We start from the raw sequence: 22,020 nt of genomic DNA on the forward strand, positions 1-22,020 counted from the left end.
CTCGGCCAGTCACCGCGGCGGCAGCGCTGTCCTGGGTTTGTGCCCACCCCAGTTCCTGTTCTCACCCCCACCCAACCTCTTCCACAATTGTTGTCAGGAGGACGAGTGGTGTGACCCCTGGGTGACCATGGGCTCCTTAGTTATTTCTATTGTTATTTGTATTTATCTTAAATTTTACATGAAATTTATTGTTATTCACTGCCATAAAACAAATGAACCAAAAGTTTAGCAGCTTAAAACAACTAACACGCATCATCTCCCAGTCTCTGAGGGACAGGAGGCCAGGGGCTGCTCGGCCGGGTGGTGCTGGCTCGGGGTCCCTCAGGAGCCACCCTTATCTGAAGGCTGCACAGGGCTGGCGGGCTAGCTGGGCCACACTCTTGTCGGCTCCTCCACAGTGGAGCACAGCTGGTCCCCCCAAAGCGAATGATGTCGGACAGACAGACAGAGCAGGCCCACCAGCAGCCTAATCGCTTCTGCAGGACCTGTTGGTTGCGCAGGCAACCCGCTCTGGGGGCCTCCGGGGAGGGGCCCTGCGGCCTATTCCTTGCCCAAGGCTGCATCGCTAAAGGTAGACAGCCCCCCCAGGGCTCCAGGACCAGAGACAGAGCAGTCAGGCACAGCTGAGGGGAGCCAGGGTGAGCCAGGGAAGGGATGGGGCTGCTGGAGCCTGCAGATAATCGGGATCCCATGGGAGCTGCGGTGGAGACTCAAGGCCTCATCTCGCCCGAGCCAGGGCTCCAAGCGGCCGCCACTCCTTCCCTACTCTGAACTTCCAAGCCACTGGGCAGTGTTTCGAGGGCCTGGCCAGGCCGACTTCTGTCACCATAAAGACTTATTCTTTCTCCAGATTTCAAACACCTATGATTCGCTATCATTGTCAGGTCCCCAAGCTCTGGCCCCACAAGAGACAGATGGACAGGATCCAACACCCACAGAGGCAGGCAGGTCAGCCGACTACCCCTGAATTCAGCAAACATTTATTGACCTTGGTCCTGGCAGGAACTGGGCTGGAAAGAGGCCAAAGATAACAAGCCAGGTCTGCCTGCCAGCTGTGGTGGGCGTGACCAGCGGTCCCTGCCTCACCCCAGGAGGAAGTCCTGACTCTCCCCCATCCGCGGGCAGGAGAAGGTGCTTCATCCATTACTCAACAGGAAGTGTCTGCAAGACAAAAACCGGAGAATCGAGTGGCAGGGGTGGGGCGAGGTGGCAGGGTGGGGCCCAGAGCCCGGCTGGAGGCGGGGGGCGGGGGGTGGGGGGGGCCGCCGGGGGAAGGGGGTGGAATCAAAGGAAGTTTGGGGAAGACCAGGAGAGCGGGAAGGCGGATGAGACTCTAGTGTGAGGGGGGCACCCCGCGTTTTGGCCACAGCTCACTGGACCTAGAGAAAAGCACTGGCGGGGATCCGCTCCCGGGCAGGTGAGCAGGCCAGGTGTGGAGAGGGCTGTGCTTCCTTGTGCAGCTGGAGGCAAGGGTGCCGCCCTGCCCCCGGAGTAGCAGCAGCCTGGGCAGGGGCCCAGCCGCCACCTGTGCCGCGCTTCTTCAGACCTCCCCAGTCTAGCCAAGGACCACCCTCTTCCCAAGCCTCCTGGCTCCATCTTTCATTCAAATTAATGACTTAGGTCAACATGGACTGAGCTGTTCCAAGCCGGTGCTGGGGACAGAGGTGACTGACAGACTGAGTGACAGACGTGGCCCTGGCCTCTGGGGAGGCCACCCCTGGTGCAAAAGTGGGGAGAAGATTCCAGGGGGAGGCTGGGCACCAGGGTGCGGCCGGAGGAGTCTGCCCAGAGCCTGAGGTGAGGGGTCGCTGACAGGGCCTGGCTGCAAAGCTCACTGTGACAACAGTATGAGCAGATTACCGGATTATGGAGAACGTGAAGTAAAGCAGGGTACTTGAGGGTAGCATGCAGGGTTGGGGGGCAGGAGGAAGTGCAGGGAGGGGACAGGAGGCCAGAGTCCTGGTGCTGACCTCTCGCGGGAGGGGGAAGGGGGGAGCTTGATGACCCAGGTTCCGGGTGTCTTCCCCAAGGGCCCTTCTCCCTTTGATCACACAGGCGGGGAGGCCCCCCTTTTTCCTGCAGGATGTGTGGGGTCCAGCTTGGAATAGGTCCTGACTGTCCTTCTACCACCCGATGGCTTCACATCCCAAAGCCCCCAGGCCCTTCTCTCCTCTCCCTGAGCAGCACCCTTCCCCCAACCAAGCTGGGCTTCCAGCCTCCCAGCACAGACCTCTGCATCTCTCATGCTGAGGGGGCGGTCCCAGGCCTGCCGAACAGCTCCTCCCTCTCAGGGCCCAGGCCGTCTGAGCATGTTTATATCCTAGGTGCAGCACCTGGCCCACACTGCTGCCACCATTCAGGACCACTGACCTAGGCCCTGGACGCAAGGCAGCGAAAGAACAGGGAGTGACTGGCTTGGTAGGGACTTGGAGGTCCCTGCCACGTGACCTGCCATCATGGCCCTGTCTAGGAGGGCCCAGGCGAACCCTGCCCATGGCACAGACGGGGAAGCCACTGGAGGAGACGCAGACCAGCCTCTGGCAGTGACTCACCCTGCTCTTCCGAGATGGGCCTTGGCCAGGTGGGCAGTGGCCACCGTCTGGACTCAGCCGTAGCTGGTAAAGGGGCATGGCTCAGCCTCAGGCAGGCTCAGCACATCCGCTCCAGTCTCTGCGCATGGGGCTCGAGGGCCCCTCATCACACCTGGAGTACCGCCCGCAGCGGCCCCCAGCTAGGAGACCGGGGCGGAGGAACAGTGACTCCAGGGCCAACGTGCAACGCTGCCTGGCGTCGCTGTCTGGTGTTGCAGGCTGACACAGCAAGTGCTCAGGACAGAAGCATGGGCAGGTGCGTTGCCCAACCTTCCCCACTAGAGGGCTCTCCCCTCCCAGGGCAAAGCCAGTACACAGCACGACTGGACCTGGTGTGAGGGCATCCCCGAGCCCCCGCACTAAGTGCCCTGTGCCAGCCCTGCCCCAGTTCCCTGCCCCGGGGACTCTTATGCCCTCTCCTGCTGGCGGGGACCGCAGGGGGAGGGGCGGCACAGGCGGAACGGTGGGAACAAAGCAGGAGGTAGACCAGGCCAGAACTGAAGCTTCAAGGCACAGTCGCCCCTCAGCACCGCTCCGCGGCCGAGACAATACTGTGACTACACGTCCCCACCTTCCACGGTCCCTAGGAGTGGAAGAGGGGAAAAGTGCCTTAAAGAGAAAACTTGCCCAGTGAGGCTGTGTGGGTGATTCCCCACACTAGGATGCATTCTGGAAAATGTAACTGTCACCTTCCTGCCTGATCCTCCTGAGGGGCTCCGCACCCCCCCGCTTCAGGGCAGGTCGCTGGCTCCTGCGCAGGTGCGTGCACACGCCACGCCCAGCGGACCCACCAGGCGGCGCACCTGCCAGGCTGCGTGCGAGCGGAGGGGCCCCGCGCGGAGTCGGACCTGGGGAAGGACCGGGGCTAGGGAAGGGACCAGCAGAACCTGTCCCACCCCAGCCCCCCACCCAGGGCCGCAGCCGCCGGTGATATCCGACTGCACTTCACAAAAAAGACAAATACAAGCACAAAAGTCTCGACGCGGCCTCTGGAGATAAATATTCCCTGGTCCAGTCTCAGCAAAGGCCGCGGCCCTAGAGTCGGGCTGCCCCCGGCCACCTCCCGGGGCCGCGGCCTCACCGCAGCCACGGCCTCCAGGGCGCGCCCCGGCCCTGCGGCCCCGCCCTGGGGGCGGCTGGGGACGCGCACGCCAGGCTCGGCAGCGCGAAGGCGGCTCCGGGGCGCAGCGGGGGGAAGGGGCTGTCGAACGCCGGCGGCGGTTGGTGGCCCGCGTAGACCTCCGGCGCCGGAACCTCCGCAGAGGGGGGCGGGGGCCGCGGGCGGCGCGAGGGCCCCAGCTGGCCCAGGCAGGCCGCCAAGTGGCCGAGCAGGCGAGAGCGCACGTCGGCCGAGACGCCCTCGCAGTCGGCCAGGAAGCGGTTCACCTCTGCCAGACACTCGTTGAAGCCGGCGCGGTACTTGCCCAGGACCGCGGGGTCGGCGCCGAGCGCGGCTGCAGGGGCAGCAGGCGACAGGGGGTCGGTGCCCGCGGGGGTGGTCCCTCGTCCCTCCCCTCTCGCTGCTGCCGCCCGCGCCTCACCTGCCACCTGCACGCGCCGCAAGCTCTGCAGGTGCCTCACAGTCATCTCCAGGATGTCTGCCTTCTCCAGCTTCGAGTGGTGGGAGCTCTGGCGACAGGGCCGGTGTGGGCGGCTTGCAGTCCAGGAGGGTCCCAGACTCCAGACTCCGCGCCTCGGCCCCGCGACTTCACCACCCCCCCTCCCGCCCCCGACTTACATCTTTCCTGAGGGCGTCCAGGATGAGGGTCTTGAGCTGCGCAAGACTCTCGTTGATGCGCGCTCGGCGCCGCTTCTCCATGACCGGCTTGGAGGACTGCGGGTCGGGCTTCGGCTGAGTCCCGCATCCGCCCGTCCCCGACCCACGCGTGCCACCCACGCCCCGCCAGGTCCCACCTTTCGGTGCTCGGCCGCGCTCCGGGGTTTGTTTGGAGTTCTGCTGGCGCTGGCAGGCGCTCCTGCCAGCGGCGAGGCTCTCGGCTTCCCCGGGGTGTCTGCAGGCATGGTGCGCCCCCGTGCCTGCCGGCGTCGCGCGTCCCTCTCTGGCGGGGCCAGGCTCCTGGCCCGCGCGCGCGCAGCCCGCCGCGCTGCTATTAAGGGAGAGGCGCGCGGGCTGTGTGAACCTGGCCCCGCGTTCTTTCCCACACTCGCGCCAGCCAATGAGCGGCTGGCTCCTCCCCGCTCCCCAACCCCGCCCCCGGCCGCCGCCCGGGGCAACCGTCAGTCACGCGTCTGCTCGCTGCCCACCAACCCGCCCGCCACAAAGGGGAGCTGCGGCACCCGCCTGCGCGCGCCGCTGTCACCTCCGGAACCAGGCGGGAAAATCGCCGCGCGAGCGGCGCACCAGGAGGCGGCGTCTCCAGGCTGCCCCGGCCGCGGAACCCCGGGGCTGGGCAGAATCGTGGGGTTCACTTGCAGGCCGAGCGGGGCGGGGACGAGTTGGGGCGCAGAACTGTCCGTGGGCGGCGCGGGAAATCTGAAAGGAAAATTCGCGAGGGGCACCGAGTCAGGCGCCCCCGAGGTGGACGAGCCTCGGCCAACACGCCTCCTGCCTCCTCCGCCGTCCCGGGTCCCCGCCTGGGCCTAGGACCTCTGCACAGCCTCTGAATCGGACCTGCCGGGTGCTCAGCCTCCAGGGACCCGCACCACCTGCAGCGCCTACGCAAGACCTGTGACACAGTGGACGTGGAACACCAGACACTGGGCGGGAGAGGAGTCGGCTGGCCGGGTCATGAGGCAGGGTGGCGTCACAGTACAATGAAATGAGGGCACAGGTCCAATGAAGTGATACCGCAGGGCAGGTAGTGATGTCACAAGTCAGGCAGGATGACGTCATGCAGTATAAGGATGTCACTAGTCAGGCTGGCGATGTCATCAGATAATCAGAGGTGATGTCTCAGAGTGAATGTGGGTGATAACACAAGCCAGATGACGTGACATCATGAGGCTCGTGATGTCACACTCTTCTACATTAGCTGCACCAGCAAAGTAGGGCTCGCAAAAAGTGAAGGACATCTGTTAAGATTTTGTTTATTTCAAAGCACCACCGTGGGAGGCAGGGCTCTGCTTATTTCGTGTTCGATGTTTCCATCTTGAATTTCGCTGCGGGCACTGGAGCCGGCCCTCCGGCTGGGGAAGCCCTCCTGGGGCTTCTAATCCCTGCGGGAGGCGACTGCAAACAAACAAAACAATCCCTCCGCCGTAGAGACAGACGGAAGTGGGAGAGAGGAACCCCCTTCCGACCTGGTGATCCGGGTCTTAAGCGCGGTGGGGTCTTCAGGGAAGACGGCAGCCCTGCGAGGCCCCGGGGGAGGGCGCGGCCCCCCGGGATCGCAGGGGCGCGCGGACCTGGGGAGCATCTGGAGAGTTCGAGGTCTTTTCTGACCGAGGGAGAGAGCGGACAGGCCTCTCCGACAGGTCACCTCGGCTTCTGGGGGTGGTGTCCACGGCTGGCCCCATCACCGGTTCCCGGGGTCACAGTCCGACCCCACTACGGTGCCGCGCAAAGTTCCGCGTCCCACCTTCCGGAAGCCAGTCTGTCCGCTGGCGCTAAACCGAACCCCCTCTCCCGCCCCGCGCCCGGCAGAGGGCGGCTCAGGTCCTCCCCGCCACCCTCGCGCCCCACACAGCGCCGAGCGCCTGCGGGCCGAGCGTGAGGCCGCCCACTCCCGCCTCCCGCCACAGAGGAGCTGGGCAGGATCCGCGAGGGGACCCTGACTGCCCAGAAAGCCCTGGCTGTGCCGGTCGGTCTGGTGTCAGGCGCCTCAGACCAGTCCTGCTGTCGGGAGGAGGTCGCCGGAGCCATGGAGCCCCTGCTCTGACCCCACCGCGGCCCGCGAGCGCCCCGAGTGGCCACCGGGGTCTCCATCCCCGCTAGGAGTGCTCCGCGGACACTGCGGACCCGACCCTTCCGAGGTTCTGGGGTCCGGTTGGCGCTGGGCTCTGCACCGCCCCCAGCCTCCCATAGGTACGGGAAAGGCAGGGGCTTCAGGCTGGAAGGACAGGCCTGAGGGGCCGCCTCCCTGACCGTTCTTTCCCTCAACAGTCGTCAGATGGGGCCGCTTCCTCTCCTGCGCCAGGTATCTGTTTATCTGTCCCCGGGTTATTGGGAAGATGAGTGAGACCCCACTCGGGAAGCAGGTGGAACTGGATGCATGTCAGCCGCAGCTGTCACTGCCCCCCAAGAAGCTGCAGCAGGGGACTGAGCAGAGGGGAGGGGTGCCCACCCAAGATTTCCAGACGCTGGTGTCTTGGTCCCCCAGCCACAGCCACAGCCAGGAGCCCTCTCTAGGCCACAGCGAGGTGAGCCTCCCCAGGGACGTCACCTACGCCCCCGCAGTGTCTCCCACAGGGCTGCACCCCCTCTGTATGTATGGTCGTGTCTCTCTGTGTCCTCGTCCCTCCAACTGTCCCCTCCCTGTCTTTCACATCTGGGCTTGCCTGCATTTAGGCCCATGAGGCTCCCTTGCTCTGAGTAGGAATGTTCTGGGCTGCGGAGGAGAAATGGTTCTGAGACGCTAGGGTGGCAGACTGCCTTTTCCAGAGGGACGGAGCAGTGTCTGTCACCCCACATGCCTTGTGGAGTGTCCTTGATGAGACTGTGACAACACTGACCAGCCAAGACAAGGCCAGTGATGAGATTGGACTTCTGGGCTGGATCTTCACAGGCTCCACGAGTCTGCCTTGCCGTCCTGGGCACACGCTCTCAGAAACCAGGAGCCACGGCCCCGGGAAGCGCAGACTGTGCCTGCGGAGAGGTCTGTGTACGTATTGCAGCCAGCACCCCGATGGAGGTCTCAGATGTCAGACACGCAAGTGAGACACCCCCAGGCGACCCCAACCTGCAGCCACTGAGCCACCCGCGTCGCACCTCCCCAGCTGCCCCCGCTCTGCTCCAGCCCTCGACTGGCAGAGCAGGGCAGTTTTGGCTATGACATTTTGGGCTTGTGACACCACAGTAGTAACAGGGCTAGGAGGGACGGGGCCAGGTGGACCGGCCTTTCCCTCCCGCCCCCTCCCTCCTTGTCTTGAATCGTCTCTTCCTCCAGCATTTACAGAGGCTTTGAGCCGGGCTTTTCTGTCTGACGAGGTGCCTCCTGAGAGCCATCGGAGGCCAGCTGTCTGTCTACCAGGCCTGAGCGGGCCAGGCCCCAGATAGCTGGTGACCACAGGGGCATCTCCAGGGCCCACTGTTGCCCATGTGGATGGGGGTGGGGGCTGAGTCGGGAAAGTCTGTGGGGACTGACAGAGGTATCTTCCAGGCCAGACATGGACCTCTAGCCTTGTGGGGATCTTATCACATCCGGCCACCGTGACAGCATTCCACGTGGCAACATTCAGCCACTGTCCCTGGAGGGCCTGCCAAGTGCTGTCTGTGCACATCCTCGTCCTACCTCTGGCATGGAGTGGCTGCTGCGTTGCCATGCTGCCCTTCACATCGCACTGGCATGGGGACTCTGAACGTGAGACCACCCGGACGCTCCCCCTGGAATCTGTTCCCCCCTCTGCTGCTCGGGGCAGCAGCCTGACTCAGGCAGCTGGGACCAGAGCTATCACATGACCAGGCTAGCCAGTCGTAGGCCGGCTCCTGGACAGGGACGGGGGCGTCGAGTCGATCACCAGCGTTTGCTAGAAACGGAGAGTGACGGGCACAGCCAAAGGAATCCAGGATGCAGGGTAGAGGCGAGGGGAGCGGATGGCTCGGGCCCAAGCTGAAGCAGTGGTGCTGGCGTTCGAGTGCAGTCCCCGCCCCACCCCCACGGCCAGTGGGCATCTTCCACCCCGCAGGCCCCGAGACTGGCACCCCTTCGCTCAGTCACCTGAGACTGGGCAGCAAGAGCCGCTCCCAGCACCTGATGAGCGACGGCATCTCCCTGTGACCTGGACGTTGCCAGCATCTTTCTCCAAACCCTAAGCGTCGACACCTCTCCCCATTTAGGAGGTCATCTCCCTCAACTTCTGGGCAGTGACAGAACCCGCTCCCCACCCCCGTCTGCCTGGATGCCCCTCCCCCCGATGCTGGCTGGTCTGCTTTTCTCTCCGCTCTGTGGACCGCTGTTCCTGGGGAGAGGTCAGCTTCCTCGTCCCGCTCCTGGGCACTAGCACACCCGTCTCTGCTTCCCTGAAAAGCCACAGCTTTGAATCTCATATTGTCACACCTCACCCCGGGGCCCCCCTCATTTCCTGAAGTCTTCGTTCCTGGTCCTCGTCCCTTTCCCTGCCCACTCCTGTGGTAGGTAGTTCTTGGTGATTTCAAAGTCCACACGCCTAACTCTTCAGCAGGCTGGACTTCCTCTCCCTTTGTGGTCTTGCCACTTCCCGCTCGGCCACTGCTTCCCTGGCCGCAGTCCTTTCTCATAACTGCATTTCCTGCGCGGCCTGACCGAGGCTCACGCTCTGACCCCTTCCCAGCCTCGCTGCTCAGCCCCGGCCCTCCCCTCCAGCCCCTCTGTGATGAGCCCCAGGCTCCTGCTTCCTCTTCCCCTGATGTCACTCCCCGTCATCCACCAGCCGCTGTGTCTGCTTCTCTCTTTCTTCATCATCCTCACTTGACCAAATCATAACCGGAGTCCAAGCCCAGCTATCTTTGTGCCTTAACACCACCCTCTAACCCTTTCTCATAGTCGGCGGGTGTGGCTGGTGCTGGTGGCTTCTCTGGGGCCCACGCGCACAGCTGCTGTCAGCCAAGGGTGAGCGGGGCTGGAGGGACTGAAGTGGCAGCATACGCGGACACGGGGGGCTGCATCGCTGGGCCACGTGGCTCTCTGCCACACGCCCCCCCCCCCGCCTGAGCCAGACCGGCTTCCTGACGTGGCTCAGCCAACACACCAGGAGGGTGAAGTAGACCCTGAGGGTCTCTTGAGGCCTGGGTCGTGGGACATACACAGTGAACCCTTTGCCACATTCCATCGGCCAAAACAGGTCACAGGGCCAGCCGGATTGGAAGGACGAGCCACAGGGTGCCGTGGCTGTGTCTCTGTCATCGCACTGGTCCTCTGACATCTCGCAGCCACATGTGTCAGAGAGGCACCGAGCCACTCGCTGGCCGTGGCCCGTGGGTCTCAGGTGGCCCCGATGTGGCCCAGGCATCATCACGCGTCCCTGTCCAGTGCCCAACCCGGACAGCTCCCGCACACCCGGGTCCCTCTCCTCAAGCCCAGGGTGCCTCTTCCCTGCCCTGCTCTCATCAGAGCCGAGGATGCAGATTGTCCCTTCCGCCACGCTCTGCATGCCGCTGCTGACCACATTTCCCTAGGAACGTCGCCCTCTGGCACGTCAGGTCCGACAGACGTCTACACCACATTAACTCGTAGCTTCAAGAATGTCAGCCAAGGCACCTCCAGGAGAGCTTTGAGGGCGGAAGCTCCTTGTGTCCGATTTTCAAGTTTCGGGTAATTTTCTCAGCACTGGGAACCGTAGCCTCTCCCCCCATCTCCCCACCTGAGCCTCCCCTTCCCCTTTGGAGTGGGAGGTGTGGCTTGAGACCTCATGGGGCTTCAGGCAGAAATCCAGGTTCAGAAGGCGTGAGCTTTGTGCCACGGGCAGTCCTGCCTGCGGTCAGCCTATGGCAGGCCAGCAGCTGAACCCGCTGGTCCTTGTGCCGCTGGCAGCCCAAGCGCAGGGACCCTGTGGGTCAGCATCCAGCTGGCTATGGGCCCCTACCCAGTGGGCTCCTTCCTTCCCCTCGCCTCGCCGGGTCTCAGGTCCTGTGGTTTGGACTAAGTCCAGAGCCGCCACAGCCAGCTCCTCCCTCCCTCCAGGCCACTCCTGATGCAGCAAAAGGAATCCTTCCCACCTATAGCCCCTCAACCTCCCCTGAGGGCCAAGCCCCCCAGTCCAGGGTCTGTGTTGGTGGGAACCAGGTGCCAGGCTGCTTGAGTGGCCCCCTGGGCCTGCTGGTCAGTGTGGGAACAGCATCCTCCTCTGCCCCATACCTGCCCTCCTCTGTGGAGACAGCAGTCACAGGGCTGTGGATGGCGGGGGGGGCGAGGCTCTGGCAAGAGAAGGGCAGGGTCCAGGACAGCGAGGCTGTGGCTGAGGTCAGGAAGTGCCCACTGCCCAGGGAGGAGAGAATGAATGTGAGAGGGAGGGTCCTGCTTTGACAAACCCAGGGCCTCCGAGGACACATTTCCTGGTCAGCCAGAGAGTAACAAGCCCTGGGCTACTTTCTCAGAGTGACCTTTGAGCTGTGACCAAGGGCCATTAGCCAATCAGATGTCATCCAGGAGGATGGTCTTGGGAGCCTTGACTCCCAGATGGAGAGGCAGGGAAAAGGGTTGAGGTCTGAGTGAGAGCCGGTCTCGTGGAAGGCGTGAGCCCCACACCTGTGCGAGGCGGGTCCCTGCAGCCCCATCAGGAAGCAGGGGTTCCGGGGACGAGGCAGTGCCACATGCGGCCGGGCCTCGGCGGCTGAGCGCTGCCCAGGCTCACAGTCAGCATGAAGTGCTGTGTGGTCCTCCAGACATCGGAACTGAGTAGAGAGATGGAGCGAAACAAATCGGTTAGGGTCGTGGTGCTGGTTTCACGGGTGCTGCACGTGGGGACTGTCGAACTGCACAGTGACTGGCAACCGCTGATCTGTTTCTGGTCTCTGTGGATTTGCCTGTTGTGGGTATTTTACATAAATAGAATTACACAATACATGGCCTTCTGTGTCTGGCTTCTTTCACACGTAGCATAGTGTTTTCGAGGTTTATTCACATTGAAGCAGGTGTCAGTGCTTCGTTCCTTTTTTACGGCTGCATAATACTCCAGGTAAGGGTAGGTCACGTTTTGTTCATGCATCCGTCTGTGGGTGCCTTTGGTGGTTCCCACAGTTTCTACCGTTTGTCTGTTGTGAATAGTGCTGCTATGAACATGTGCGTACAAGTATTTGTTTGAACACCTGTTTTCGATTCTTTTCGGTCTACACTTAGGAGTAGAATCGCTGGATCACGTGAGACTCCGTTCAGCATTCTGAGGAATGACAAGACTGTTTCCCACAGTGGCCACACCATTTCCCATTCCCATCAGCAGTGCATACGGGTTCCAGTTTTTCTATGTCCTTCTCAGTATCTGTTATTGACATTTTTTGTGATTATTATAGTCATGCTAGTGGGTATGACATGATATCTCATTATGGTTTTGATTTGCATTTTCCTAATGACCAATGATGTTGAGTATCTTTTCATGTGGTTATTGGCCATTTATATATTTTCTATGGAGATATGTCTATTCAATTCCTTTGCCCAATCTCTGAGTTACATTTTTGTTGCTGACTTTTAAGAGTTCTTTGCATGTTATGAATACCAGACCTTTATCTGACGTATGATTCGCAAATATTTTCTCCCATTTTGGGGGTAGTTGTCTTGCTTTCTCTGTAACCTTCACGAGCTCCTTTTTGTAGAAAATAAGATACATCTCATTAAAAAATCTGAACAAATATTGTCCTAAACCAATGGTAATTATCTCTGTGTAGTTTGGATTGTCACTATTTTATGTTATTTCTCAACTGTGACAGTGTTTTCCAAGTTTGCTAATTTTGCAAGTTGATAAATGGAAAGCGAAACTTTCCAATCATTACCTCACATTCTTAGGACTTTTGTGCGCCTTGTAAAGGACTTGAAGTGCTGGACGTTTGGGGGGTTTCTGACCGCACACTCCTGGCAGGGCGCGGTTTTGTCCTGTGCCCCTGGGCCTAGCCCAGGGTGGGGGTGGGGCGGGGCGCGCGCGGCCCCCCTTCATTTTTCACTGTTTTGTTTCTGCCGCTCGCTCGCCGGCTAGCCGTGGGAAACGGAAACCGAAACGGGAGGTGAATTCCGCGCCTGCGAGGCCGACTCCCAGACGCCGCCCCCTGACGTGGGAGCCCCGGCTCCTTAAAAAGGGCTGAGGCGCCAAGGCGCGAACCAGACGCGAGCGCGCACAAAGGCAGCGAGTTCGTCACCGCCCGCAGAGGACCTAGCGCCAAAGCCTACAGTCATGGTGAGGCGGGTTGACAGGTGGGGCAGGTGGGCTGGCATGCGTGGGCCCCCCTCACCCTGATAGTGTCTCCCAGGGGGGAGCACCTACTGTGCGCCAGGCAAGCAGAGCTGCCCCGAGCTGCCCAGGTCCCTGAGTGTGGTGGGGGGGCAGGGCTCCTGACTCAGTCTGGGTCTCGGAAGGCAAGTTCTGCCCAGGGGCCAACTCGGAGGCCCCTCGGCGGGCATCTTAGCTGGTGAAGGGAGGCAGAGTGGTGGGCGTGGCGGCTGCTGTTCTGGAAACACCCTCGTGTGTCTCCAGAGCCTGGGGGCCCTCTGGGGTGGGTGGAGAGGACCCAGAGGAGGGAGCAGTGTCCCAGACCCCACGCTCTTGCCCGGGGCTGACGCTCCGTGCCATGCCCACAGAGCGGGAACCTGAAGGTGAAGATGCTGAGCGGGGAGTTCCTGGTGCCCCTGACGAATTCCATGCTGCTAGCGGACCTGAAGCAGCAGATCACGCGGAAGATCGGGGTGCCCGCCTTCCAGCAGCGCCTGGTCACGCACCCGGCCGGAACGGTGCTGCGGGACGGGGTCCCCCTCGTCGGGCAGGGCCTGGGCCCCGGCAGCGCGGTCCTGTTGGTGGTACAGAACTGCGACGACCGCCTGGACATTCTGGTGAGGAACGAGAGGGGCTGCACCAGCGTCTACGAGGTCCAGCTGACGCAGAAGGTGGCTGAGCTCCAGCAGCAGGTGTCCCTGAGGGAGAACACGCCTGCCGACCAATTCTGGCTGAGTTTCCAGGGGATCCCCATGGAGGACAAGCACCAGCTGGGGGAGTACGGCCTCACTTCCCTCTGCACCGTGCACATGAACCTGCGCCTGCGCGGGGGAGCAGCGGGGCTCCGAGGGCTGCTCTGAGGGCCCCCAGTCCCTGACCCCTTGGCGATAATAAAAGTTGATGTCAAGCTAACTGGCTGCCCGTTTGCCCTCGCCCCGCCCCCAGCTCCCTCGCGCGCCCGGCCAGCGCTCCATTCTGCACGCCCCTGCGAGCTTGGGGGAGGGACGGCGGAGGGAGTAGGGCAAGGGGCCCCGGAGTCACCAGGTTCGGTTTGCTAAGTTAAGAGACAGCCTAGTAGGATCCAGTAGTGAATCTTCCCTGGATAAATTGAACAGGTGTCCCACACGTTTGGAAAACTACCAAAGAGGCACACCTGTGGGAGCCCTGGTCAGCCCCTGCACGACCGGTCCCCACCGCAGACAGCACAAAGACAGGAAGGCCTGCTAAGTTTCCAAAGGCCACAAAGTGAGGTCCTGGCTGGGACCAGTCCCCTTGGAAGCCATGGGGGAGTGAGGCCTAGGACATGCCTGAGGGGGGGTCAGGCCTCTTGGCCCCCCCAGAACCCACCTGCCCGCCCTGTCCAGACTGCACTGGTCTGGGGAGAGGTGGGAACAGGGTCCTGAACACACACATCACCATCGTTGTGAGCTGCTGAATGGCAGCTGCTCGGAACAAATACTCCCCCCAGGAGACAGCATGGGGAAGGGGGGTTCCTCCAGGCCCTGTGGAACAACTTGTGGGGGGCACTTGATTTGGCACAAGCTACAACTGCTTCCACGCCAGGTGCTCCTTTCTGTACCAATTTCCCAAATGAGCTCATGGGAGGCAGGCTGAGTCAGCCTTGGAGACAGGCGAGATGGGGGTGACAGAACACACATGTCTCTGGGCCAAAGCCCAAGACCCTGGGGACTCTCAGACCTCAGCTTGTAGGCTCTTCAGGGAGATTTGGAGACCCAGGAGCACCCTTTCTGGTCTGTGGGGGTCTGCATCTGGGCCATAGGTCTGCCTTGCCTATGACAGATATGTGTAGACATGCAGGTGCGTATGTTGGGGGTTCGCCTGGTGCCCGCATCATTTCCTGAGCCCCACCCTCACCGCTATGTCTCCTGCAACTTAGCGAGGGTGAACACATACCCTTGACGCTTGCGGCTCAGCCCTGCGGCTGGCTTGGGCTGAGGGGCGCGCCGCAGACCCAGCCCTGGAGGAACAGGAGGGGCCGCCTCTCCTCCCGTCGTTAGGCTCTAATTTGGACCCGCTGGACTTCAGCTCATCCCGCTAACCTAGCCCCGCAGCTGGAGAAGGGCGCTTCTGGGAGCTGGAGAGGGGGCGTGGCCATTCGTCCGCCGCGGACCCGAGATTGCCGCTGATAGACGGCAGGGGGAGCCCTCCACCCTGCCGCGGGGCCGCAGCAGGTCCGCAGACGGGGGTGGGCGGGTCTGCGCTCCGTTCTGACCAATCGCAGCAGCCCCTGGCCCGCATTGGTCCTAGCCAGCTGGGGGCGCGGTCTGCTGGGGCTGCCTCCACTCCTGGACTCGCCGGGGGTCCCAGGCCCCGCCGAGCTTCCGTCCCCAGTTCTAGCGTGGGGACCCCCATCAAGTTCCTCCCGCCGGGGGAGGAGTGCAGTTCTGCAGCGCTCGAGGGGCGGCGGGGTCCGAAATCTGGCAGCCCCTCCCAGCGGCCAAGGAACCCCCGCCGCTTCGACCCCGGCGCAGCCGGGAGCCCCTTGGAAGTCTCGTCACGTCGCCTCTAGATTATGCATTAACCCGATTTCAGCCGCATTTCCTGGGGGGGCGGGAGACGTTCGCGCAGGCGGGGGAGGGGCGTCAGTGGGAGAGAGTACAGAGAGGGCGCCCCTCGGCAGCCCCGTCCCCCCCAGCGCGGGCCGCCCTCCGCCCTGGCCAGTCCCACCACCCACCTTGGCCGGACCCGGCCCGGCCCCCTCCCTTCCCCGGCCCGGCCTCCGCCTGGCGCCGCTGTCCCGGCGCTTTGTTCACGGGGCCGGCGCGGGGCGCGGGGCGCCGGGCGGGCCGGGGGCGACGCAGGCCCGGGTGTGTGTGGGGGGAGGCAGTGCGAAGGGGGCGGTGCTGCTCCGGGTCCCGCCCCCGCCCCCGCCCCCGCGCCGCCCGCGCTCCCACCGCCTTCCCGGAGCTGCGTCCCGTCCTGTCCAGTCCCGTCCCCGGCGCGGCCCGGCCCGCGCGCTTGCTCTGGCCGCCTCCCCGTTCTCGGCCCGCGCCATGGCCAGCTTGCGGCCGTCAGGCTCGGCCTCGCTGCAGCTGTTGCTGCTGCTCCTGGTGGTGGCGGCGCGCTGCCTGGCCGGCGCCGACGGGACGTGCCCGGAGCGCGAGCTGGAGCGGCGGGAGGAAGAGGCGAACGTCGTGCTCACGGGCACCGTGGAAGAGATCCTCAACGTGGACCCGGTGCAGCACACGTACTCGTGCAAGGTGGGTCCCTGCCGGGACCTCCGGGACCCTGAGCCCCCCCCATTGCGAGCCTTCCTGGAAGCCTGGGCTGGGGGCCTCTTCCCCAGCGATGCCGGCCCCCCAGCTCAGAGGCCCACCCCTCGCGATGCTGGCCGCCCCCCAGAGACCCCCCCCGCCTCAGGCCGTGGGAACCAGCCCAGACGCTCCGCAGCTCCTGCTCCCTTGGCGACTGCCGAGCCCCGGGGTGGGGCGCCCGGTCCCGGAAAACTCGCGGGCGCCGGAGGGAAAGTTCCTGCGTGCCGCTGCAGTCCCACCTGGCGGTGCCCGGGCCGGGGGCCGATCACATCCGCCCTTCCACCCAAGCCCACTCCCTTACTGGAGACAATTGCGCCTCCCCCAGGGAGAGCGTATGGCTACCATACCCCTCTCCACCAGCCGGAGAGAAGGAATAGGGGAGGTGACGTTTTCTGCCTGGGGTGGAGGTGGGGGTTCCTCCTGGGGTCAGTGCTGCTACCCCCTCCCCAGAGGCCTTTACCAGGGCAAGAGGGGACAGCGGTCATGGCCAGGGGGGGGGGAGCCTGGAGATGACCAGGTGCGGGGGCTGGAGCAGAGAAGTGGGCGGGGCCGTTGCTGAGCCTCCAGTGTGTGAGGGGGGCAGGGACAGGCTGGCGCCCCATTGCGCGTCTGGGAGAACTGCATCTCCCCCAGCCGCAGGGAAGGGGGCTTGCCGGTTGTCTCCTTCAGTAAGAGCCTCCTAGGTTAGGTATGGTGGGTTTGTAACCACGGTCCATTCCTAGGGAGGGTTCAGGGGAGCCAGTGCCTGCCCCCCTCTCCCTAAAACCACCTTCGTGACCAGAAGTCAGATCATGGAGCTTGGGAGGCGGGTGGCAGCTTCTACCAGATTGGCCTGTGGAGGCCACAGCTGGGATCCCCCACTGGGCCCCCTCCCCTCCACCGAGGGGCTCTTTGCCAAGTCCCTGCAGGATTTTCCCAACTTCCTCCCCGCCGCTCCTGGGTGTGGCTGGGGTGGGGGGAGCCATGAAAGCCACCGGGCCTCCCCCCTGCTGGTTATCTCTCTGAAAGCCGACTGTGTGTGGGGGGCCAGGGTGGGGGAGAGGGCTGGCTAAGACTCCACCCAGGTCTCTAGAGGGTGGGGGTGGTCCCTGCAGATGCCACAGACCCAAGGCCACCAGCAGGACTAAGCAGATAGACCGGCCACCATTCTTTCATCCTCATTCCAGAAGTCCCCAAGAAAGGTTTTTTTTTTTCTGGAGTGCAAGGGTTAGTGTCGCATGGACCTGCCCTCCCGGGACGCCCCCTTCCCGTACGGTTTGTCAGAGCAGGTGCCCTCGGGGCCCCAAGAGCAGGAGTGTGGAGGGTGGGGCTGCCGGATGCTGCCCAAACTTGATTTTGTGGTTCATGGGCGGCTTTGACTGCACTGCACTGGAGCTCGGCGGAGGAGGGGTCTTTCACCTCCTGGGGGGAGGGTGGCCTAGCCCACCCACAGGGCTGCAAGGAACCAAGCTGGCCCAGAGTCCTGGGCCCAGGGCCTGTCATCCTGAAACTCCACAGTCCAGCAGCTAGCTGCTCCTGGCTCTGCCAAGGGGTGGGCCAGACGGGGAGAGCAGGGCACGGGACGCAGGCACCCCAGGCCAGGGCAGGCCCCTTCCCAGATCCAGCCTCAGCTGACATGGACATAGTTGGGATTGGGGTGGCTGGGGTCAGTTAGAGCTGGAGGGTGGGGGAGCTGAGCTGTTCCCTGGGAAAGACAGTGTGTTCACAGGCCTCGTTTGTGACACACATGGGCAGTGGCATCGGTCCTGTGTGCGCTTCGCTGCATCCTCCTCCTGGGGCACTGACCCAAAGTCTCCTTATATCTCATCCCAGGGTTGGGGTCCACTCTGGATGTCGGGCCTGAGTGACTGAGGGGAAGAGAGGAAGAGGCCCGGGTGTCTCGTCTAGTGTTGATCCTACCAGGGCCACCACTTGATCCCCTCTGCAGTGGGAAAGATGGGCGAGAATCCCTCCCCTCCCACTCACCTCCCCTCCCCTACCAGGTTCGGGTCTGGCGGTACTTGAAGGGCAAAGACGTGGTGACTCAGGAGAGCCTGTTGGATGGCGGCAACAAGGTGGTGATTGGTGGCTTTGGAGACCCCCTCATTTGTGACAACCAGGTGTCCACGGGGGACACGAGGATCTTCTTTGTGAATCCGGCACCCCCATACCTGTGGCCAGCCCACAAGAACGAACTGATGCTGAACTCCAGCCTCATGCGCATCACCCTGCGGAACCTGGAGGACGTGGAGCACTGCGTGGAAGGTGCGTGGGCGGCGGGCGGCTCCGGCGGGGTGCAGGAGGCTGGTGTGGCCCGAGCTCGGGCCTGTGGTCTGGCCTTCCCAGCTGTCTCTGGCCGTGTCAAGGTCAGCTCCAATCTCTGACATTAGCAGTGCTCCTCCAACCCCACCTCCCAGACACTACCATCTTCTGCCCTGGAGCCAAGCAGGTCCTGGGCCTGCAAAGGGACAGGCTTCCTCCTCTTCCCCTCCCCTCCCCTCCCGCTTGCTGGTTCTGCACCTCCTGGAGGAGGGTCCTTTTCTAGGGGGGAGGCTGGGACCAGGTGAATGAACACCAGCTGTTTATGTTCCTGCAGAAGCCCAAACATCTGTCTAGACAGGGCCCAGATGTTGAGCAAACTCCTGGAGGTGGGGCAAAAGGGTGGGGTGACTGCCCCCCTGTATGTTCCAAGGTCTGTCATTTTTGGGAAGGGGCAGTTCTGTCGGGTGGGAGCTTCTCTGGGTTTGAAGGGGTGTGGGCTAGCCAAGGTGAAAAACTCTTGTCTGCTGTCCCCACATGCCTGTTCTGAGTGGCCCAAGAGCACCCCTCCTCCACACCAGCCTCTGGGAGGTGAGCAGGAGTCACATGACCAGGGCTCCCAACCCCTCCACCCCCCTCCAGCCTCCCTGTCGGGGCTGGATCCTTGGCTGGGGAATGTGGCAGAGAGAACTAGGAACTGCCTGTTGCCCCCACATCCTGTCTGTTCCCTCAAGGCTGCCTGGGAAGGGAGAATGGGGGGTGGGAGAATGCTTTCTCCCCAGGGCAGTGGGAGCGGTCTGTGACTTCCTGTCCCAGGAAGGTGAACACAAGACTTTATCCCTCTTGTCGGCCAGTGTGGCTGTCCCCGCTTCTGTCTAACTCACTGCTGTGAGTCTGGCTTGGCTTTTGTGGGGTCCTGAATGGTGGACTCCTCTGGAGGACAGTGCAGGGGGAGGGGTAGGACCTTAATGGGGTGGGGAGCCCCACAGCAACTTTCCCAGACTGTGGTCAGCTGCTTCTGGGGCTGCCTGAGTCCCAGTCTGCAGCATCACACAGAGAAGCCAGCAGGATCATGTGTCCCCGGTCCCTTCCCAGGCCAAGACTCGAAACCCTGGCTCTGCTCTGGAAGTTTGTGGTCCAGGGGGGTGGCATGGAGATGAGGCAGGCTGTGGGCTGCTGATGCCCAGTTCTGGGATGAGTTGGGGCCACAGAGAGGCTGGAGAAGAGGGGTAAGGATAGAAAGGGGATCAAGGGAGAACCATTAACTCTACTGCTGGGCGAGTCCAGCCCCAGAGTCCGCGACTCAATAACCGAGGCTTTCTGTGGGGTCAGAAGGCTTGTGACAGGAGGCCCACCTGGGCAGAACAAGGTTCTCTATCTTGACAAAGCTCTACCCACACCAGGCCTTGGCTCTGGACATGCCAGGATGGGCAGGGGGGCAGCTGGACAGGGGAGAACCCCCCAGGCAGTATAGGGTGAGACTTATCCTATTGTGTGCTGCCTGCCCTGGGCAGCCGGCACTCAGGGGGCAGTCTACAGCCTGAGTTCCAGCTGGAGATGGGGCGCTGGGACCCACAAGCTAGTGTGCAACAATTGGGTTGCCCACCAAGGGAAGGGTCTCAGGGAAAGAGGTTCATAGAGGTGAAGGGACAAGAAGCAGCCTTGGCTGAAGCTTGGGGTCTTGCAGGTGGGGTGGGGACAGGGGAGGGGGGAGGGTCCCTGCACGAGGAGCTGGGGCTTCACTGGCAGATGCTCAGGCTTTGAGCCAGGCTGCCCAGACCTCTGCTTTGGAGAGGGCCAGGGAGCCAAGAGGGTGGGCCAGGCTCTTGGACTGAGGCCTGAGGTGAGATGGGGTATAAGTGCCCCAAAGCCTGAGGGACAAGATCCCCTGGAGCTAGGGCCAGGTTTGGGGAAGAAACAATCCTGTGTCCATGGACCCCGAGGTGGGTGTGGGAAGGAGGGGCCACCTCCTGGTCTGTACAGGGTGAGGACCTCGGACCCCACCCAGGCCTCACCACAGTGAGGAGGATGGGGCTTGCGATAAGCTGACCTCTCCCCTTCTGGCTCTGACCCTATTCTGCTCCCCAGGGCCTACAGTTTCCCAGCCCCACTAGGCAGTCACCTGTCTGTGGAGGTCACCCTAAGACCACCAGGTCCCACATCTCCCTCTGCAAGGCCCTGAGCAGCCAAGGTGGGGGTCACATCCTCCCAGGCCCAACCCCCCCCTTCATCCCTGCCTGGGCTCTGACGGGGCCCCTGCTGCTGGGCGGCACACTTGGTCCCCAGCTCTGCGAGGACTTGCCTTCCTCAGTTTCTCCCCAGGGCCTGCAGGGTCTCCCAGGCTCTGCTGGCTCGGGCCCCTTCCCCAGCCTCCTGCCCCCAGGAAGGCTCCGCCCTGCCCTGACGTGGAGAGCCTCATTCCTGGCATAACTGAGACAGGTATGTGTCCCTTTCCCTGCGCCACCTCTGGGCGAGGGAGGCCCGCTGTTCTCGGCCGGCCCCTTCCGGAGGAGACCCCCGCCCCCAGCGTCGTCAGGCAAGCAGCCTGACCTCTTCCTGCCAGCCGCCCACACGCCGTGAGCCTGCCCAGGCTGGCACTGAGCGGGCATCTCCTCCAGCCCTGGGCCACCTTGTCCCAGTGTGGGCACTGCCTACGTACTCCCAGCACCCTCCCTACTGCCACTCGTGAAGGCTAGTCCTGGGCCTTCCCTGAAGCCCCCGGAGAACGTGGGCGGGCTGAAGGCCCGCAGGGCAGCCTGGGGCCCTTCCCTCCCCCATAAGGCCATGAACAGAGAGAGGAAGTGTTTGCCCCCGCTGGGCCTGGCACAGGGACAGGGTCGGAGTGAGTCTGGCGCGGGCCCGCCATGCCCTGCTCAGTCCCCAAGCCGTGGTCCTGGCGGCCACGCTCCCTGGTCCAGTCTGGCGGGCCTGATTCTGGTCGTGTCCTGCCTCTCTCTGGCCGTGCCAGGCCAGCTGTGCAGGGCCTTCGGCGGGGCCGTGCTGCAGCTTGGCCGAGGTGGTGCGGTAGCAGACTCCCCAGACAGGGGACTGGCTGTCCGCAGTGCGGGGAGGTCTGGGCCGCCGCCCCTGCTGTGCGGCTCTTAGCTTCTGCACCCCCACAATTCCTCCGAGCCTGCCCCACTCCCCCCACATTCCACCCCGCTGAGGCGGGAGGTGGCTCCTTCCTGTCCAAGGTCCCCTCTTCTGCCGGCGAGGCTGCAGGTTCTCGCCCCGCCCCCTGCAGGCCCCGCCCAGCGGCCTCCGGGCGCCGCCCCCCGCCTCGGCCGCTGGAGGCCGGAGCAGGCCCAGGCTCGAGGCCGCCCGCCGGCGGCTGGGGCGCGTCTCCCAGGTGGGGCGTGACCCCCGCTGTGCGGCGCTCTCCCAGCCTGCGCCCCGGCAGTTAGTCGGCGACCGGCGGTCCCCGTGCGCAGGAACGCGCTTGTGGGGCCTGGACCCCACCTGGGCTCACGCGCCGGTGCGATGGCCGGTGTTCGCTGGGGCGGCGCGGGGCGGGCTCCGCCGGCTGAAACCCAAGGGCTTGGGAGCGAGCTCGTTGCTCCCCTTTGGGCTGAGCTGGTGGAAACCGCCCTCGGCTTTTTCCGGACCCCACCTCCTCGCTCCCCCCGTAGAGAAGAGCCCGGCAGGTTGGGAATGGGAAAAAAAGTTGTTTTGAACCTGCCTTCCCCTCTTCCTCTCTACACTGCACCCCAGCCATGCTGGGTAGAGTTCCGGCGGGGCCTGCCTGAGCCCTCACAGCATCTCTGGGTGCCGGGAGGAAACGGGAGGTCACCGGCTCAGGGCCAGCTGTCGTAGGCCTGGGGAATGCCCGCCTTCTGCCAGCCCTCAGGCTGAGGTGGAGCGACCTCGCCCGGGAAGGGGAAGGGTAGCAGGGGAGTGGACGGAGG

At 63.4% G+C, this 22,020-nt stretch overlaps 3 protein-coding genes across 6 annotated transcripts in view; 2 read left to right on the forward strand and 1 right to left on the reverse strand.

Annotated features, from left to right (window-relative positions):
* Positions 1 to 135: 135 nt before the first annotated feature.
* Positions 136 to 4,750, reverse strand: HES4 (hes family bHLH transcription factor 4). The gene is made up of 5 exons (XM_039876754.1): positions 4,506 to 4,750; positions 4,330 to 4,425; positions 4,133 to 4,220; positions 2,553 to 4,045; positions 136 to 1,161 (listed from the first exon to the last, which is right to left on the reverse strand). Exons 1-4 carry the CDS (start codon positions 4,611 to 4,613, stop codon positions 3,669 to 3,671), a joined length of 669 nt encoding a protein of 222 aa, XP_039732688.1. The 5' UTR covers positions 4,614 to 4,750; the 3' UTR covers positions 136 to 1,161; positions 2,553 to 3,668.
* A 7,665-nt stretch (positions 4,751 to 12,415) lies between these two features.
* ISG15 (ISG15 ubiquitin like modifier) lies at positions 12,416 to 13,514 on the forward strand. Its single transcript, XM_039876761.1, has 2 exons — positions 12,416 to 12,569; positions 12,971 to 13,514. The coding sequence occupies exons 1-2, from the start codon at positions 12,567 to 12,569 to the stop codon at positions 13,460 to 13,462; spliced, it is 495 nt and encodes a 164-aa protein (XP_039732695.1). The 5' UTR covers positions 12,416 to 12,566; the 3' UTR covers positions 13,463 to 13,514.
* A 2,023-nt stretch (positions 13,515 to 15,537) lies between these two features.
* The window catches only part of AGRN (agrin), a 32,007-nt gene continuing 25,524 nt past the window's right edge, over positions 15,538 to 22,020 (forward strand). For all 4 annotated transcript variants that reach the window (XM_039876757.1, XM_039876758.1, XM_039876759.1 and 1 more), the window contains exons 1-2: positions 15,538 to 15,823; positions 17,860 to 18,121. In XM_039876757.1, coding sequence (XP_039732691.1) covers positions 15,617 to 15,823; positions 17,860 to 18,121 — 469 coding nt within the window. In that variant the 5' untranslated portion in view covers positions 15,538 to 15,616. The remainder of the gene's footprint in view (positions 15,824 to 17,859; positions 18,122 to 22,020) is intronic.

Source organism: Pteropus medius, unplaced genomic scaffold (genome assembly GCF_902729225.1).
Source record: "Pteropus medius unplaced genomic scaffold, Ma_sr-lr_union100, whole genome shotgun sequence".
NCBI classification, from domain to species: domain Eukaryota; kingdom Metazoa; phylum Chordata; class Mammalia; order Chiroptera; family Pteropodidae; genus Pteropus; species Pteropus medius.

What these genes read in the sequence shown, in the direction of transcription:
- HES4 (XM_039876754.1), bottom strand. Translation starts at nt 4,613, where the DNA reads ATGCCTGCAGACACCCCGGGGAAGCCGAGAGCCTCGCCGCTGGCAGGA. An exon ending in TGGACGCCCTCAGGAAAGAT is followed by an intron (nt 4,221 to 4,329) that starts GTAAGTCGGGGG and finishes CCCTGTCGCCAG; the next exon opens with AGCTCCCACCACTCGAAGCT. An exon ending in GCGGCGCGTGCAGGTGGCAG is followed by an intron (nt 4,046 to 4,132) that starts GTGAGGCGCGGG and finishes CTGCCCCTGCAG; the next exon opens with CCGCGCTCGGCGCCGACCCC.